Below are 19,512 nucleotides of genomic sequence, written 5' to 3'. Positions count from 1 at the left end.
CACACAACACGCAATATCTTAGTCCAAGTTTTAGTGATTAATTGTGGAGCTAATGACTCTTAGCTCTCTAATAAAGTAGTTTTAATACGTCGTTACATCCTTGCTATTAATTAAATTAATTTCTTTTACTATTACACACACATATTATTATTGATTTAATGTTTTATATCTGTCAAAAAGTATGTAATGGACTATTATGAAATGTAAAAATTATAATGTTTAGAGGTTGTTTGTTAAATGTCTGAAGTTTGAAATTTTATTAATTTCAAACATTTTCTAAAATATGTTTGTTTGTTTTTTGAAACTTATGTCTGATTTTCAGACATTTACATTTAAATAAAAAAAATAAATTTTTGTGACTTTTATCTGAATGAAAAAATGTCTGAATGACAAGTAAATATTATATTTTAAAAATATCTTTGTAAAATAATTTATTTCCTAAACTATAAAATCTAATTATCTTTTTTTTGTTTTAATTTACAAGGACATAAATGTCAAATAATTTTAAGATTTTTTTAATTGTAAAAACAAACAAGATGCCACTTATATTCAGATATTTAAAAAAGAAAAACAAACATGTCATTCATATTTTCATAATCAGACCCATTCAGATTTTAAAAAAATTAAGATCTGTTTAGATTTCAGACAAAAAAATAAACGCTACCTTAATGATGTAATGAGATATTATAAAAACAAAATTAAAGGCCTAATTAAGTGTCATTGTACTAGAATATCGCACATAAATTCCTAGAGGATTAGGGAAGTTAGACCAAAGTTCTTCTCTTGACTTGAACTTTTACCAGAACAAAATTGCAAGTTATTGTCACGACATCCTATTGAATTGAACTCTCACCCACCGGAGTTCTGTTCAAAGTTCAAAACACGCACCTATTGACCACGTGATAAAAGGCCATTGGTGCAGTGACTTGATATCTCAGACTCAAGAGTTTCCTCAGCAATTCCATGAATCTGCAGGGCCCTGAACAAACAGGGAAACTTTGTCCATTTCAAGGTCATTTGCTTCTCATTGAATTGAAAGATCAATCAGGGACAAAAATCAGTGCTCAGGAAATCGAAAGTGTGAGCCATGGACCTTAATTACCGGCATGATAGGGAAGAAAAATCAAAACAATGAGAGAAGCATGCGTAACATGTAATAACTAGCATGGAGACATTTGTCATGCTTTCAATGGTGCCGCATTCAATATAGAGCAAGCATGTGCCGTACTTAACGAAATTAAGGCCGGTTCATAGGCATGTATGTTTATGGAAAATTATTTATTTATTCGTGAGTTAGTCTTTAAAAGTTCGTTAATATTGTCGGATCCAAGACTTATTGAAATCAAAGTTGGTCTCGAACTTCCAACGTATAGCCATTTGATTATAAATACTCACGTCATTATGACAATATTTAATAAAGTTCATTAATATTGCTACATCGAAAATTTAGAGTATGTTTGAGAGTGAGGTGTTTTAACTTTTAAACTGCAGCTGTTGTAGAGTAAAAGCTACAGCTGTGCAATAGAAGTTAGGAAAAAAATTTTGCTAAATTGTTAAAGCCCAATTACAAGTGTTACCAAACACCTTAGTAACTCACCACACTCTCAAACGGACTATTAAAAATAAAAATCTTAGGTATAAAGCTTCCCATTATCTAAGTTTTAGTTGCTGACACTCCAAATTCTACGATAATTTACATAATGTATTATTATGAGTTTGAGACATAAACAAAAAATTTAGAGAGAAATAGTCACCTTCCACAAATATCCCATAAAAAAACTTCAATTATATATACTTGTGTTTGGTTAGAAGAAATACGAAAAAAAAAAAGAATAAAAGAAAGGAAAGAGGAGAAAGAAAATAAGAGAAAAAATAAGAGAAAAAATAATCAATCTTAATTTTATTATTTAATTTGATATAGAATTCAATTTTTTTTTATTTCTTTCCCTTTTATCCTTTGCTCTCCTTTTCTTTTCTTTCATATCTTCAAATAAAAAATGCCGAAGTTTACGTTATCGTTATTGTGTCCGTAACCACACCCACGATCAAATTAAATTTCAGATTAGGCGAGCAATGATAGCTAGTTTTGCATGCTTTCTCAAATGTCATGTGCACTGTCTAGCAACTAGAAACGTACGCATATTCGCCGCTGATAGCGGCAGAGTCTTTTGACTAGTGAGCACATAACTTCTTTTGTGAACAAAATTAATAAACCTACCCAGAAATCAAGCAAGCACATACGGTGGGGTTAAAACGAATAAATACTCGTTTAGTTCTAATATTTTAATTTAAATATTTATTTAGTTCTTAATATTTTAAGAAATATCTTAAGACACTCGTACTATTAGATGTGTGGTACTTTTATTCTTATTTTTCTTTGCTTTCACGGTAATGGCCTTACAAAAATTATTGGTAACAATCATTAAAAAAAAAAATCAATTTATCAAATTAACACTAAAATTAAATAAAAATTAAAGTAATGTTTTAGTTAGTTTTACTTTTAAGATTAATTTGGTAATTTAAATTTATTATAAATAATTATTAACAACACAACAAGATAGTAAACATAGCTTTATGTTAGCTTAGCTGGTATTGATTTATTTTTAAACAGTTATTAGAAAATTATTGTATGGAAATGAAAAATATTAGTTCTTTAAATTGATATTATTGGTTAATTTTTTATAGATAAATTAATTAATGCTCTCAAGATTGTAGCACAGGTATTATTGTTGTAATGACAAAGAAAAAATAAGGGTGAAAGTATCATATATTTAACAATAAAGTGTATTGATATATTTTAAAAAATACAGAAGCTAAATTAGCACTTAATTCAAAATATTATGCCTGAACATATACTCAGATTGTCAAAACTGTGGACTCAAGTCACCGGACCATCACTACAACCCAACTGAAAGTAGGGCTTTAATTAATTGGCACACGTTGCACAAAGTCTTCTATTTCGCCGTCGACTTTAGCAACCTACAGTAGTGATTGCAAAATGCTATAAATTGCCCTCCCTGTCTACAGAATCCTCACAACACATTCATTTGTAAGTGAAGCCACCACAGCGCACAGTTAGCTTTAGCCAATTTGCCACCATCATTTTTTTATTTTAATTCTTGTAACAGAATTAATTAAACATGGCCATGGCTTCTGATTCTGGCTTGAAGATCTTTGCAGTGGTGGCTCTTGCAATTGCTTTCTGTGTGCAAGCTACTCTTGGTAAGTTAAGGAAAAGATACTTCTATTTTGTTTTTCATCATATTCAATCAAATACTTTGCTGGCTTGCTAGCTAGTTAGCTGGTCATTCTATATAAGGTTCATAAATCTTGTTCGTACCACATACCAGTAGGTAATTTAAAATTTGCTAAACTACCAATAACATAACATAATTAAATAGATAATACTAGAAATGTTTCCATATATAATACATATAACTAATTTGTTCATATCTTTTCTATATATACATTTGTTCCAGTTCTTAGTATAGAAATATTAATTCCATTTTTATTATTACAATGGATCAGAGTTTTTTTTTTAGGAGTTATATTATTTTACTGATTACAACTAGGGGACTCCAATATTATTGTTTTACCACCCGTCAGTAGTAATATTTAAAAATAATTATTTGACACATCAAATTGAAGTTAACGAAACTTTAAAAAAAAAAAAACCTTCAATTTACAGACAAAGGTATCAAAGAGAGAGAGAGAGAGAGAAAGGAGTTGAATTTAAATTCATTCTTGGTCATTGACCAATTCGTCGGAGTTTCCACATCACTTAATTCTCTACCTAACACCACTCAACTGAATGTTTAGTTAGTAATCATGATAATTTTACACATTCAAAGTCAAATAAGCCGTAAAAATTTATTTAGTTTTGACCATTGTTAGTAAGTTACATTAGCGCTTTCCGTTACATATTTATGGGGAATGACCCAATTAAATTGACTCTTCTCAGGAGAAGTAACATGCGAGAGCCTTGACCAAAACGCATGTGCGTTTGCGGTATCAGCGTCAGGAAAGCGGTGCGTGCTGGAGAAGCAAGTCAAGAGGAGCGGACAGGAAACGTACACATGCAAAACCTCCGAAATTGAGGCCGAAAAATTAAACAATTGGATTGAAACCGATCAGTGCATCAAGTCCTGCGGCCTTGACCGAAAATCCCTCGGCATCTCATCCGACTCTCTCCTCGAGTCTGGCTTCACTCAAAAGCTTTGCTCTTCTCCCTGCTACGGCAGCTGCCCCAACATCGTCGATCTTTACTTCAACCTCGCCGCCGGTGAAGGTACTAATAACGTGCATTTTTTTAAACATCATTTTACATCTCACGTAGGGGCAGAACTGTGTAATTGAGGCCTGGAATCTGTCACTATCAACCCAAAAAAAAAGTTATTCTTATGCAAAATTTTATTTTTAAGCCTCCGTCAAGTGTAAGTTCTTTATATATTTCCGTTGTCACCGTATCGAACCAAAATCTTAGTACTTTACGTGCATGCACAAAAAACATGAGTTTAATTTTTCTTTTTTTCTTTTGGTGGAATTACTTTTTCAGGTGTGTTTCTTCCTAAATTATGCGAAGCACAAGGGAAAGGTGCACGGAGGAGAATGTCTGAGATCAAAAGTTCCGGTTATGTGGCACCGGCACCGCTCAAGTCTGTGGCTTACTTGGCAGCTCCACTGTCAGCTCCTCCAATGGCACCGTACTAATTTGCTTCTATATATTATTATAATTTTAAAAGATGTAGTTGTTAGAATAAATAAAGTGCACCAAGGTTTTTAGATGCACGTGAAAGCTTGAGTGCACACAATCACTATGGTGTGTGCATAGTGATTGTGTGCAGGAGGGTGGTGAATTGAGGAGCTGGTCGGAGCATATGCTGAAGAGACATGAGAATTCAATGAGATTTTGCTCATATGATGCTGCCTTTCGGCTAGCTAACTCATATATACATGGTTTTAGAAGATTGTATGATGGCGTATGGATTTATACCTTTCGTTCTTTTTGTTGTAGAAGGTTTGCAAATTTAAAGTGATTAATGATAGTACTAAAGTTCTTATTATGATGAATGTATTCCATTTTAATGTTCAATGATCATGGCCAATATAAACTGAAGTTTTGGAGTACGACTCAAACCCGTATATTGAAAGTTTTGACTCCTAAAACCATCTGAATCTACTAACAAATATTTTTTTTTTAAAATAAAAATAAATAGCTCTCCAATCAAGAGGGTTATTGGATGATCATGAAAACAATAATGTTAGAGATCTCACTATTTGAGTTCCATTTTGAGTCTCAATACTATGTGTTACTCATTTATTAAATGATAAATTTCAAGTTTATAAAATCACTAAACTACTATCAAATGGAATAATGCCACATCAGTTGGGATTCAATTAGGGATTTAGATATTATAATATCTACCATTCCTTTCCTAAAAATAGTTACTGAAATAAAAATGAACTTGACACTGCAGACCATTTCTATCTCAATAACTGTAATTAGGCATATGAGATACAGAGTATACTACACTACAAAAGAAAACCAATAAAGTCCTCCCCAAAGGTTTCATAAAATTTAATAAAAATGAAGAATTTTTCGCTTATTCATGAACTAATGGAATCTACCTATAATAAACCATTCTTCAAAAGGAGGTGAGCAAATTCTTCGAAAAGCAATTATACAAAATACACACACACATATATATCTTCTGATCGTTCATGAGTCATGTAAACTAATTTTTATCGGAAGTCTAATCTTTAAATTTGTTAGAAATTGAGTAATTCTCGCTTTATAAATATAAATAATTGTTTTCAAAAGCACGAGAGCAAGCAGAAACCCGATTAAAAGTTATAAAAGAAATAAATGTAATTTGTATTAAATTCTGCAACTGGGGATGTAATGAAATTGAAGCACAAGTTCCAGTGGAGGCCCCTATCATCGATGCTTCCGTGATAGTTTATTACATCCTATTCAAGCCATTGCTCTTGTCTTGTGCATTGCTTCTTAATACAAAATTTAATACAAAATGAAGCCCGTTAACTCTAATAGCAGAGCATTGCACTTGCATCACTTAAGGGACTACAGAGAACAATACCAGGACATTTGAGCTTTTAAGCAAGGACTAATTTGCTGCTTAAGAGTTAATAAAACTAACAAAGATAATAATGACAAACGTGCTTTGTCTTCTGCAATTAAATTGCAGACTCCGTAGTAAAGGTGGACAAGCTTTTCTTTACTCTTCACCTGCTTCTTTGACATCAACAGTAAAGCTATATTCCTGGTCACAGCCCATATATGAATCGCACATGAAATCGAGCGTGTATCTCTTTTTCCCACCTTCTACAGGAGCAGCAAAATCAAGCTTTGCCCTGGACTTTCTTTGGAGAGACACCCTCTTGATGGCAAGCAATTGGTTAGTCTTTGCATCATCTACAACAAGCCACCAGCCTTCCTCTTTGGCTTTAGGATATCTGTTGGAATAAACGGGTCCCAACTCTGTCCTTCCTCCTAGATCCCGCTCAAGAACCACCTGCAACGTGGTGTCTTCCCCACCAGCCCTTACATTTTCACTGTCCTGCACCTTGTACGACATGTCAATGTTGGGAAAACGGTTGCAAAACCTGGCAATATCAAGCAACTGTACATCCGACATTTGCAAAAGTTCACGCCTCTCATCATCCTCCATTTCCAGCAAATCAAACACCGTCTCAATACTTCTACCAGGGTTCTCTTGGCATCTCTTGGCCAAATCTTTTGTGAAATGTGGGAGCTGCAGAAGCATGGAATCATGTTCCCACATGCCTTGTGTCACCATTTGACTCACTTCCATTGCTAGAAGTGCAAGGCTCAACCAACCATTACTTGAAATTACATCAACCATCGCCTGAAGCAACCTACTAGCAGAAAGGAGAACCTTTTCCTGGTCCAATTTGAGGTTACCCTCCACATGCCGCGCAGAGAAGTGAGCTTGAAGAAGAGCATTTGCCTTGACATGTGGGTCCGTGCATTTGGGATTCGCAAATGAGAACCTCTGATGATTAATTAGCCTACGAACCAGTTCTTCCTCACCTGGTCGTATAGGCAGTTGTGCATACTCTGATGCCGAAGCAAGAACCTCCAGAAGACCCTTCATCTTTGTCTTGGAAGTCAGAGAAGAACTGAAACATTCAATAGTCTTATAACTGATATAGTAGTAAGAAGCAATCATGCCGTAATTCGAAGGACAAAGGTCCATATCGTCTTCCATAATGATAGACCTGGTTGCTTCCAAATCACTTATTGTGTTCTCAACGAGCTCCGAGAGGTGATCAGAGAGATGCCTGTGACTTACACCTTGGAGGTTGTAATAATTTGGATTTTGAGTGAGCCTGAACGTCCAAGTAAGATAGTCCACAGCATCTTGCTTGTTTTCAATAACTCCTGCCACAATTTCTGCATTAAAATTATCATGCAGGAAATGGTGCAAATGACTTTCCACTGGAAAAGCTTCGTACAGAAACTTCTTGTAGTATTCTTTATGAGGAGCATGGCAGAGGATGACACATTTCTCAGAATTATCAAGTAGAGGTCGACCAGCGTGACCCATCATCTGTAACAGGGTAGTCAATATGAGCATTTTCCTGCCCATCAAAATACCGTGTTCCCATGACAACCGCCAAATGAGCTGTCAATGGGACTTCCCAACACATTGAACTACTCATAACACAAACCTTAATCTTGCCAGCTTCAAACAGAGTTGATACAACCTCTTGATCTGATTTATTTAAACCCTCATGCAAGTAGCCCACTCCAAGACGTAAAGTGGCTCTCAACATCTCCTCCTGGATGATAGACACATGTGGCTCCACCTCTTTAGCTGAACACAATAGAAAGGCTGATTTCTGATCACTGTCCTTACATGAATATATCATCAGATCAACAGCTGTGAGTCTAGCATACTTTCTTGATGGGACAAATACAAGAGCGGGCTTTTCATTCTTGGCATGTTGCATGATTGCAGTGTATGTGGGTTTTGTCATAGCTTTCATCCTTGCTTCAAAATTGGTTATATCCACTCCCTGAATCTGTATTTCCAGGGGCACAGGGCGGACACCAGGGGGAAAATTGAAAACGCCGTGAGAGGAAGCCCCAATCCATTCACCAAGGTCCTTGGCATTTGCAAGAGAAGTTGACAAAGCCACAATACGGATCTTGTTCTCAACCTGACTGGCAATATATCTCATCCTAGCAACAATCACCTCCAAGACAGGACGGCCTTGACCCCCAATCAAGTGCAGTTCATCAATGATGAAAAGACTAACCTGCTGGACATATTTCCTCTGCTTCCAGCGGCGTGATAAAGCATCCCATTTCTCCGGAGTGCTAATAATTATTTGACCTTTCTCAAGAAGTTTCAGGTCCATAGCTGTTTCCACAGTCAATTCAACCACACACATTCCAAGTTCCTTGCCAAACTTTCTCTCCCAGTCACAGTAACGTTGTTTGGCAAGAGCTTCAATGGGTGCAATATACACAGCACGCATGACACCAGTTTCAGATGCCTTTTTATGATTCCTCAAAATGGCAAACTCTGCACATATGGTCTTTCCACTCCCTGTTGGGGCAAGTTGAAGAACGAGAATAATGTTTGGCAGCTGAGAAAATAAGAACTAGATCTGAATATTTTCTAGAAACAGAAATTCATTAATCACAAACTTATTAATATGTACAAAGCTGTTGCTATTTATACTAAGCTGAAGCTCAGCACTAATAGATGTAATTAGCTGCAACTAATTAACTGATTCTATTAACTAACTATAACAGCTTTAGCTAATTAACATATACACAACTAATTACCTAGCCACCAGGCTCCAGCTGGCATGCCATGTCATCTACTCGTAACTGCATGTGACTGCTGCTGTTATCCTCTGCTTTGCTGGTAATCTTGCAAACATGAGCTTCCTTGACAGGGCAGCAACTAAGACATTATCTTCCGTATTATACAACACAGCAAAAACCTGAGTCTGGATAGGATTAAAAAGTTTATAGTTCTGATAAAGAGCTTCGTATGATGGATTTTGCAATGCTGTCACAGGTAGAAGTTGCAAGTCCAAGAGCTCTGTAGGAGGTGGAAATTTTTCTGGTAAAATAAGGTGCCTGAATGAGATTGGTAAAAGAGTTTGTGACCCAAGCCATTAATCTGAAACAACATGGATAAAATACTGAGGCGGCAATGGTTCATAGATAGGCACGGTGAAATTCAGAGAGTGGTCCTCTTCTGTATACTGTTTCTTCAGCAGAAAATATTCGTGATGAAGAATATAATCACCATCATTATCCTCCACAATTACCCAAAATAGCTCCACATATCCATGGACCTTGTCATCCCACTGAAAGTCTGGCGTTTTTGTAAGTTCAACCCTCAAAACAGTACGAGTAATTGGCTGGACATGTGCTGCAAGTATTAGTTTTGGGAATTGGTGGACGAACTTGTGAAGAGTTCTGCCCATCTTGCGGTAACGAATGAGTTCACCAAGCTCCTGTGATGAGAGATCATAGTACCTTTCCCAGGAAAAAATCTTTCTTCTCCAACTTCATTAAAATTTCATTTGGGATCCCGTTGAACTGGCGGAGAGGTGTTTGGACACTCCACATCCTCTTGGTAACCATTTTGCTCAACTTCAATGCTTTCTCAGCTAGTTGTGACCAACCTCGTTTCAAGACAATCTCAAAAAGCGCTCGCGAAAGGCGTCCGGCACTCTGGTCAAGATAGGAAAAAATTGAGTTAAGGGACCAAAAAATAAAAACAAATAGCAACAAGGAAAGAAACTAAAGAACATGCTAACAAAAGCAAAACTAACCTGCGTTATAACACCATGTCAGAAGTCAATGAAAGCCCTTCAAGCTTCAGCTGGGAGATATATGTCTGCAGCAAAACATTAATCTTGGCACTAGGCTCTTCGAGGCTTTCCTTTACAGGGATCGGAACACGATCTAAAAGCTTTGCCAGCTCCATCTTTATCTTCTCTGACTGTCACATATTTAAATTCTTCGCTGAGCGAGAACAACCGACAAAGCTCTATGTCCCCCATTGTTGGCTTCAAATGCTTGTTATATGTGGATATTGTCCCATGAGTTATGTAGTAATAGCTGGCAATACGACCCAAGTCCGTAACTTGGAAATACCCACTTTTCCTACCATACTTGACCAAATTATTTCTGTCCAAGACATTGGCAGCCGTATGAATCTGAAAAACATCAAATAATTGTCACAAACATAACTTCCATCAAATGGAATGATCCAAATAAATCAACAATTACAAGGCCTGATGAACATAAACAAAACCACTCCAGGAATCTAGAAGATGGACATGAATCTATCATAAGACAAATAATAGGTTTCAGACTAGAGAAGAATCAAAGAAACATCCTTTTTGGAACTAAAGACAATCAAAACAATAGAATCTTCAACAAACAAATAATAAAAGCAAATGATTAAGTTAATCCAGGTTAGCAACTATCATGCGTAGTCACAAACTTTTTATATATCCTTGTATAACCTTTTCTGCTAACAGTGCCTATGAAAACACTAGACAGTGAAAGAAGTGTAAAATTGCCTCAAATGACAAATACTACAAAAAAAAATTTACACATTTCTGCAGCAAAATACTTTGCCCATATCAATGAAGGTTGACTGACGATTGAAAAGAAGAAAAAATTGTTGACTTATTCCGTGATAATCAAACAGAGGGAAATAATTTAGATTATTAATCACCATCAACCCTACCCCCCCTCAAACCCCCACCATACATAAAAATAAAAATAAAGACCTGCAATATAATAACAAAATCAATAATATATTAATTGCAGGAAAATAAATAATAATATTACATGCATCAGGACATATCAAAGAAAGCAGGATAACAGGCAATGAAACTAAAATAACTGTATAAACATAATTCATATATATAATTATAAGATTCGATGCTCTTACCAAATCAGTAATCCTCTCCCCCAGTGTTATGTCGAGAACCTCAGGTGACAAACCATAGAGCACAGGATTTCGTAACATACGAGTATATAAGTAAGTGTATTCAATCCAGTTGCAGGCTTCTTTAGCATTTTGTACAGTTCCAAGGACTATTTCTGCATTCAACAGTTCAGCAAGCTTGGACACGAACTGACTTTCAATAGGGAGCTGCTGATTCATTAAAGAAAGATAGTACTGCAGTTCAGAGTGACCAGTAATGATGATGCCTTCCCCATATGAATCATACTGAGGCCTTCCAGCACGACCAAGCATCTGCATAATATCCAGAGGACTAAGCTCCGTCCACGCCCCTTTCTCTGGATTGTAAACCTGGGTTCCTTTGATGATCACTGTATGAGCAGGCAAGTTCACGCCCCAAGCAAGATTTGCAGTGGAAACTAATACCTGTACATGCCCATCACAAAAAAGATCCTCAACAAGTTGACGGTCACCCCTTTTCATCCCAGCATGATGAATTGCGAAACCATATGGCAGAAGATCTTTAAGATCGTTGCTCTTGACCAGATCTGTGTGACTTTGTAGAATCTCACAGCTCACACTGTCTTCCTTTAAGAATCTACCAAGGGCATCATCCTGAAGTGCAGAATCTCGTATTGCACGAGCTGTTTTTGCTGTCTCCTTCCTCGAGTGGACAAAAATAACAACTTGATGCTTTTCAGCAACAGCCATAACCTTCTCATAACATAACTCACTCATCAACTTAAACCTTTCCAGTGGCTTCTTAACTTGGATCCCAATTTATTGTTGAGAAAGAGGGACAGGTCTGTAACTATTGTCAAAATGGAATAACCCTTTCTCCAAATTCACGCGTAAAAACTGTGCCACATCTTCATAATTAGGAAGGGTAGCAGATAAACCAACCAACCGGATATGCTCTTCTGTGGTTTCAATCTGCCTAACAGTTCTGGCGACAATACTTTCAAGCACAGGTCCTCTATTATCATGAAGCAGATGAATTTCATCAATAATCAGCAGTTTCACAAGCTGTGTGTAGACCCGATCCCCAGATTTCCTTGTAATAATATCCCACTTCTCAGGAGTTGTCACAATTATTTGCGTTTCTTCAATTTGTTGGCGAGTGAGTGTCTGGTCTGCACTCAGCTCCCTTACCTTAACATCATATATTTGCAAACGGTTAGACAAATTGCCTACAACTTCAGCGACAAGAGCTTTCATAGGTGCCACATAGATTATCTTATAATTGCTACGATTGAATGAACCATCATTGTTCTTGTTCAACGATAACTGTTCAAGTATGGTAAGCACTGCAACATTAGTTTTCCCTGCCCCAGTGGGCGCACACAACAGAATGTTATCGGCTGAAAAGAGAGCGGTCTCATAGACTCTACTCTGCACTCTGTTCAACTCTGTCATTCCTTTGAAAGCTGGCTGTGCCCATTCTGGCATTTCAGATATCTTAATCAACTTTTCATTGGGATCTAAAGGCTTAGGCTTCATAGCCGGCACTTGAATTTCTTCATACCCCTTACTTGTAAATCTTGTTGTTGTAGACCCACTAGGAAAAACACACTTTTTATTTGCCATAAAAAGCCCACCTTGTTGAAAAGCAAGGGTGTCCAGATCGAGCAACTGACGCTGGCCAAACCAACCACCATCTTCTGCATTTGTATCCCTGTCAACAATGCAGCAGCACTCTCATCCTTTAGCCTGAGAGCCTCTGCTCTAATACTCTTTTCCAGGTTCTTTGCCTCTCTTTAGCAGTAGCCCTTGTTGCGTGCAACTGCTCCAATATTGGAGCCAAATCCGGACCCAAACCCATCATTTCCTCCTCGATATTCTTTCTCTCCTCTTGGTCTTGGGCTCTTGCCAAACGAGTACACCATACAACCTTGAACCTGTTGGACAACAAAAGCTTAAAAGGACTGAACTTATCAAACTGAAAATGATAAAGCAGCTTATTCTCAAGTTCCCTGTCATCCCCCTCCCCATCAGCAAGTACCTTAAGAACCTCTTCTGCAAGCTTTTGGCACCTCTGCGGGTCAATCTGTTGGTCAAAAGCTTGAGAGATTTTCCTCTGAAGCCAATAAGCATCAATATCCTGGACATTAAGACCTGTGCCCTCATTGGCATCACGTGACTCATCATCATCCCCACCCCCAACACCCATTTGCATAGCTCCTCCAGAAGCATTGGATTCAACCACATCTTCATCCTCTTCTTCTTCATCTTCCGGCACCATATCCAAATCACTCTGTTCCTCATCATTACCATTGTCTTCAAACTCAACAGCCACAACCGTATCATCATCAAGAACCTCACTGGTATCATTCTCAGCACTACCATAACCCGCATCTTGGTTATAATCTGTAATAAGCTTCCCAATAGAAACAAGCTGATCAAACACGTGATTGGGAATCGGGTTCAACAACTTCTCAATGTCCTTCTTCTTATCAGGTTTTTCAACAGAATCATCCTTAAGAACAGCCAAAATCTCATCAGCAGCAGCACTAACAATGCTAAGTGGCTGTCCACCCAACTGTTGTTGAATAACACTAAGCATAGCCCTATAAGCCGCCCTGGTTTCGTTGGTTTTGGGCTTATAAGTTCCTTCTTCAGACGCCGCCAAAAGTACACTCTCTTCATGGAGACGGAGACGACGTCTTTTGCTCTGACGAACAAGGGCCGCAGCATCATCATCGGCATCCGCGTCACGCTTCTTAGATTTCCTCAATCTCTCCTCCAACTCAGGGGACCTTCCTCTGTAAACCCGATCACCAAAACTTTTGGGATCAATCTTTCCCCATAGAGACTCCGGCTCACCGGTCAGCTCGTGAGTATCACGTGGACGAGAGTCGGTTGTTAAAACTAAACTAGAGTTTGCTCTGTAATCCTATTGTCTGGACCGGGCGTGTCCCTCGGCACCACCATCACCACAACCGAGATTCTTCTCCATTATATGGAAAAGATTTAGAGAAAAAACCAATGACTGTCCAAAAAAAAAAAAACATTCAATTGATTTATCGGTCTTCACTGCATTACAGTTTATAATAACTTACGGTTGTGTCTGCAAAGGAAATCCTAAACAATGCAGAAAAGAGAATAAATAAACCCTAAAACTGGTTGGATTGAACGAACGGAAACTTAAAAGAGCGAAGATAAAATATATACTCACGATGTTCTTATAATTTTATTCGCGCCTCCTTGTAGAGTCGCCTTCACCAGGGCGGTTCATCAAGTTAAAACTTGAGACGGAAGGCATATATAACTAGGAGAAGGACACGTTCGTGGGCTTTTTTAGTTGGCAAATTGCATGCAGTAGTTTTATAGAAGGCCTAGACGATTTCCATGCTAAATATTACATTAAACATTTTATTATTCTGCGCACTTATGTAATAATTATAAAAATATTTTATTTTATTTTACATACTCTTTAAAATTTTAAAAATATCTTTACTTAAATTATTAAAATTATTTAATTTATTTACTTTAAACCCTAATAAAATTATTTGACACACTAAGTTTGAGAGATTTAACATATAATTACAATAATATAATTTAGTCAAATTGCAAATAAATTATTTAACATAATTTTAGTTATTATTATTTTTTTACGTCAATATTGAATTTTGCACCCAGAGCAAGTTGCAATAAGAACATAGTAATAAAAAATATTCCACAAATACTTAAAAAAAAAAAAAGGAGAATGAGAATGAGAAGACAGAGAGATGAAGAAGGGCCAACGCCAAAACAAACAAAAAAAAGTAGAAAATAAAATTTTTTAAGGTTTAAAGTATGAGAATTATAAATTTAATAACAAGTGTGGTATATAGGTATTCAAAGTAATGATATAAGATTAAGTTATAATATATTGTCTTTATATTTAATAGTAATTCATATGATGGGTGTTTATGTAATACATATTGTTTTTAGTGGATTTTGGGTTAAAGAACAAATGGGTAAAATCTCACCAAAACAATAAATTTATTTTATGGGGTTTAGGGTACCTCACTGGATTGTAGAGCCTGGGCTATTTGCGGCTTACAAAGGAATTAAAGAAAAAGAGGATTGAGAAGGCATCGACATGGGGTCTGGATTAGAGTTGGAGATCTTGAAGGAATGCCTTTAAATATGCAAAATAAAGAAATGAGGTTAGAGGTGGAGCTGGCGGTGGCCTGACCACCCTCCAACACTCAAGTCAACTACTTGAGCTTTTTCGGGTGATGAGAGCTTGCAAACTCCCTAGAAAGTGGTGGCTGGAGGTTGAAGAAAATCTCAGTCCCTTGGTTTTGTGTGTGCTTTCATGATGAAACGTGGAAAGTATAAGTGTGGAAGGTAATGAGAGAGATAAAACATTTTTGGCCTTTATATAGTATAGCGTGGGTACCTTACCATGTAGTACGTTTTTATTGAAGATTTTTTATTGTCTTTGCTGAGATTTTCACGTCCTTTTATCATTATAGCGGTTTTCTAGCCATTAGGAATATGTTTGGAGAGCAAGGAGATAGTTTTTGGCGGGCACTGTCATTTAGTGCCTGTGGCGTACACTGCAGGTGGTCCAAGGTTCTTTATGCAGAGGATGTCTGCACAGTGAGGGTTGTGGCAGCTAAGGACCACTGTCCTTTGGGGGCTGCCGTTGATTTTGGATCTAGTTGTCTCTTTTTTTCTAACATAATATGTTCGATTTGATTTCATCAAACTAAATATTCCTTTTGGGCGATTGAGACAGCACGTGTAATGGTCATTTTTGGGTATTTTCTTTAATTCTGTCAGGGCATACCCCGCGTCTCAGTTTATTTGGAGAGTATTCTCGGTGCAGGTCATGTACCTCACGAAGTTATCTCTCAGCCATTTTTTGGGTATTTTCTTTAATTCTGTCAGGGCGTACCCCGCGTCTCAGTTTATTTGGAGAGTATTTTCGGTGCAGGTCAGGTACCTCACGAAGTTATCTCTCAGCCATTAAAGTCCATTTATCGACACATGACGCTCTATTTTAATTCCTTTATTAATCCCCCAAACACATATTTTTATTAAGATTTGGGTGCTTAGAGTAATTTTTAGATTGTAAAAGACCCCACTCTTTATAAAATTATATCAAAAAATTGGATTACTCGATAGTAGTCACTTTCTAGACTTTATAGTACTTGTTTTTTAAATTATTTTTAAAAATTTTTTAAAATCATTAAATACTACATTAAAATGAAAAAAAAAATGTATGTTTTATAAGTTTTCCTTTAGCTGTAGTGTAGTTGATTATAATTATGTTTTATATTATTAATTACCGAATAATAATGGAGGGTAAGAATTAGTGGTGGGAAAGATGAAATGGATAAAATATTGGTGATGGTAATTGCTTGGAGGAGGATACGAGGAAAGATACTGTGTTTTAGTTTATTTTTCTTTTTTCTCACTTGTTAGGACAAATGCATATAAAATGAGAGAGTGGAGTATAAATTTGTAATTTTGGTGGAAACAAGGGTTAGAAAATCCTTTTCTCATTTCTATCTGAAAACGAGGGGCGTTACTTGTTGTAGGCCGTTAATTTAGATAAGTGAAAAAAGAAAATTGCTGCCATGGCTCTAATTCAATTTCAGGCGCATGCAACGGAGGATTGGCTTTCATGGAGTTGTTGTTCGAGCTCGAGTGGAGGATGCTCGCTCAGGAAGATGTTAGCCCTGAAACCTTCACGAAAGAATCTTCTCCTTAAACCCAAGTCTTCTTTAGTCTGCAAAGCATCGTGGCAAGAGGTAGACCATAGACACTACTAAACAGTCTAAACTTAAAGGTTCCTTTCTTTCTCCTGATTATTAAATTGTATAACTTCAATTTTGGAATTTTGGTTCACTTTAATTTTCATCAGCTTGCGGGAGTGTTAGTATTCTCGGCAATACCCTTCACGGCTGTGAAAGCCATCGCAAATAGCCCTCTCGGAGAATTGCTCCAAAACAGAATGTTGGAGACCAAGAAAGCTGCTCTCCAAGACTCTTCCAAGTTCAAAGCCTTGGCTCGTCAAGCACGAAATGAAAGGTTAAAGCCTTAAGCCAACCCCAGTTCATTTGTTTTAATGTCTTTGTTCTTTAAACAGAGGAAATTGGAATACTTTTAGTCATCACAAACTGGCAAATTCCTGCATATGTGTGTATAGACCATAATTATAATTGTCTTTATTTTCAGATTTATAAAATGTTTGATAATTTAGCTGCAACTTACTATTCATGTTTATCCCCGAGCTTCATATTGTGGTGAATTCTCTGACTTTACAGCTTGTGGTATGGAGAAGAGAGGCCTCGATGGCTTGGTCCCATTCCGTATGACTATCCTTCATATCTTACCGGAGAGCTACCTGGGGATTATGGCTTTGATGTTGCTGGTCTGAGCAAGGATCCTATGGCTTTCCAGAAATACTTCAAGTACGTCGCATCTTCTACTGCTTTTTACCTTCTTTTGTTGTCAGGAATTTGATATTGCATTGAATAGCTGTGTCTATGGTCCTGAAGAATTAATGAGGATGCAAAAGACATCTTTGAATTTTACCACTATGAATCTATGATTAAGATTTCAAATTCACATAACTTGAAAATGATATTGCCAAATATAATGATGCCATTTTGTAGTCTGCAATTGTTTAAAAGGACGAATATTTCCAAAGGAGTGCTTTCCTAGATTGCATATCTCAGTCAGTCATGAACTTGGGAATGCCATGCCTATTTGATCCTAAGTAGTAGGGAAGAGCTCCTAATTTTCCCAGAGTTGAAACTGTGAAATAACCATTATGAACTGCATCATTTTTCAGCTTTGAAATACTTCATGCTCGTTGGGCCATGCTTGGAGCCCTTGGTGCTCTAGTTCCAGAAGTTTTAGATATGGTAGGAGCCTTCCACTTTGTTGAGCCTGTCTGGTGGCGTGTTGGATACTCAAAGCTCCAGGTGTGCATCTTAATTTTTATCTCAATTCCAGGGATTTTCTGCTTCATGAAATCTTTCTAATATATTTTAATTTGCTAGGATTTCGTTTCTCTAAATGGTTCAGCATCTTAGCATAGAGTGGCTTAACTTTGAGACCTTGCCTTTTTTCCTTTAACATAAGAAAGCAAGACCAGCATAAGCGTAATGGTCAGGATGCTGAAATATAGAATTTATTCAAGCTATCTTTACCTACATCACCATCTGGTATTATCTTATGAGTACTAGCTAAATAGAACCATCAAATTAGAATCTCTTCTCCAGACGGTGGATCAAGCTACTTGATTCTAGCTACTTTCTCCATTGTGCAGTGGAACAGATGAGAATATTTCCTTAGCAGTATTACTATCCTAGCACCTTACATGTATAAGCCAAATCCTAAGTGGCAAGTTAAAGATCATTCTCAAATTGAATTCCAGATCATTGATCCAACAATTTAGTCTATTTTACTCACCGAGGGTCAGTTCCAGCATAAATGTTTATGTCCGACTCCTTGTAAGCGGATTTGATACTTTTGAACCCTTACACATGACTAAAAATAAATAAGATAAATAAATCAAATATTGTTTTTATATAATCCAGCACAAAGTTCAGTGTGTACTCCCAAGAACACTCTTAAGTAATCCTCCGTGCATATGTACTGCTGTAGGCCTGTAGTCCTCTTGATTTTTGTAAGCAGTCTTGTTTTACAAATGTTATTCTGTCTATGCTTCTGTCCACATATAAGTTCAGATTTTGATTACTTGCCAAGTTTTATTTCTGAATACTTAGTCCTCTTCATTTTTACACAGGGAGAGACCCTGGACTACCTTGGTATCCCAGGTCTCCATTTAGCTGGAAGCCAAGGAGTAATTGTCATTGCTATTTGCCAAGCCCTCCTGATGGTAACAACTCTAAATTCATCACCCTCCCCTTCTGCATAACTAGTATTTATTCACTCATAATCCAAGATTTATTTATATATAGTTGTTCATATTCATAATGCATTTTCATTTTCTGGGTTGGGGAAGGGTGTGCAGAGTTCATTTAATCCCTACGCTACTATTATTACAGGATTGAACAGTTGGCTATTCATTAGAGCCTAGACTTTCTTCTGATGATGCTTGAGAACATGCAATTCATTTGCTTGTTGAAGAAAAAAAGCTTACCACCCTCTTAACAAGCAAGAACAACTATGTTGAAATTTACTAACCATACCGTTTCTTTGCCTCAAAGGTGCATTGATAATTGTACCATTTGGAACTTGATGTGTATGATGACATGGGATCCGATATTTGCAGCATTTCGAGTAATTAATGTTGGATTGAAAACTTATTGTCACTCGTGCATACTGTAGGTTGGACCAGAATATGCCAGATATTGCGGGATTGAAGCTCTCGAGCCTCTGGGAATTTTCTTGCCCGGCGACATCAATTATCCAGGAGGAGCACTCTTCGATCCCTTAAACCTCTCAAAAGACCCAGTAGCCTTTGAGGAACTAAAAGTGAAGGAAATTAAAAATGGTCGCTTAGCAATGGTTGCCTGGTTAGGCTTTTACATCCCAGCAGCTTTCACGGGCA

General features: G+C 36.9%; 2 protein-coding genes and 1 pseudogene across 2 annotated transcripts in view; 2 read left to right on the top strand and 1 right to left on the bottom strand.

The window, feature by feature from the left end:
• The first annotated feature begins 2,980 nt into the window (after window positions 1-2,980).
• On the top strand, window positions 2,981-5,116 carry LOC18033468. The gene is made up of 3 exons (XM_006421866.2): window positions 2,981-3,222; window positions 3,962-4,288; window positions 4,556-5,116. Exons 1-3 carry the CDS (start codon window positions 3,141-3,143, stop codon window positions 4,708-4,710), a joined length of 564 nt encoding a protein of 187 aa, XP_006421929.1. The 5' UTR covers window positions 2,981-3,140; the 3' UTR covers window positions 4,711-5,116.
• A 1,120-nt stretch (window positions 5,117-6,236) lies between these two features.
• Window positions 6,237-13,947, bottom strand: LOC18032967 (annotated as a pseudogene).
• Window positions 13,948-16,464: 2,517 nt separating this feature from the next.
• Window positions 16,465-19,512, top strand: part of LOC18032626 (chlorophyll a-b binding protein 7, chloroplastic) — a 6,776-nt gene continuing 3,728 nt past the window's right edge. Inside the window, exons 1-6 of the mRNA XM_006421864.2 lie at window positions 16,465-16,738; window positions 16,852-17,018; window positions 17,255-17,401; window positions 17,785-17,917; window positions 18,745-18,837; window positions 19,290-19,509. Coding sequence (XP_006421927.2) covers window positions 16,565-16,738; window positions 16,852-17,018; window positions 17,255-17,401; window positions 17,785-17,917; window positions 18,745-18,837; window positions 19,290-19,509 — 934 coding nt within the window. The 5' untranslated portion in view covers window positions 16,465-16,564. The remainder of the gene's footprint in view (window positions 16,739-16,851; window positions 17,019-17,254; window positions 17,402-17,784; window positions 17,918-18,744; window positions 18,838-19,289; window positions 19,510-19,512) is intronic.

Source organism: Citrus clementina, unplaced genomic scaffold (genome assembly GCF_000493195.1).
Source record: "Citrus clementina cultivar Clemenules unplaced genomic scaffold, Citrus_clementina_v1.0 scaffold_9, whole genome shotgun sequence".
Lineage (NCBI taxonomy): Eukaryota > Viridiplantae > Streptophyta > Magnoliopsida > Sapindales > Rutaceae > Citrus > Citrus x clementina.
The sequence above is the reverse complement of the archived record's forward strand: the minus strand, read 5'-3'. Positions and strand labels throughout refer to the sequence as shown.

What these genes read in the sequence shown, in the direction of transcription:
- LOC18033468 (XM_006421866.2), top strand. Translation starts at nt 3,141, where the DNA reads ATGGCCATGGCTTCTGATTCTGGCTTGAAGATCTTTGCAGTGGTGGCT. An exon ending in CTGTGTGCAAGCTACTCTTG is followed by an intron (nt 3,223 to 3,961) that starts GTAAGTTAAGGA and finishes GACTCTTCTCAG; the next exon opens with GAGAAGTAACATGCGAGAGC. An exon ending in CAACCTCGCCGCCGGTGAAG is followed by an intron (nt 4,289 to 4,555) that starts GTACTAATAACG and finishes TTACTTTTTCAG; the next exon opens with GTGTGTTTCTTCCTAAATTA.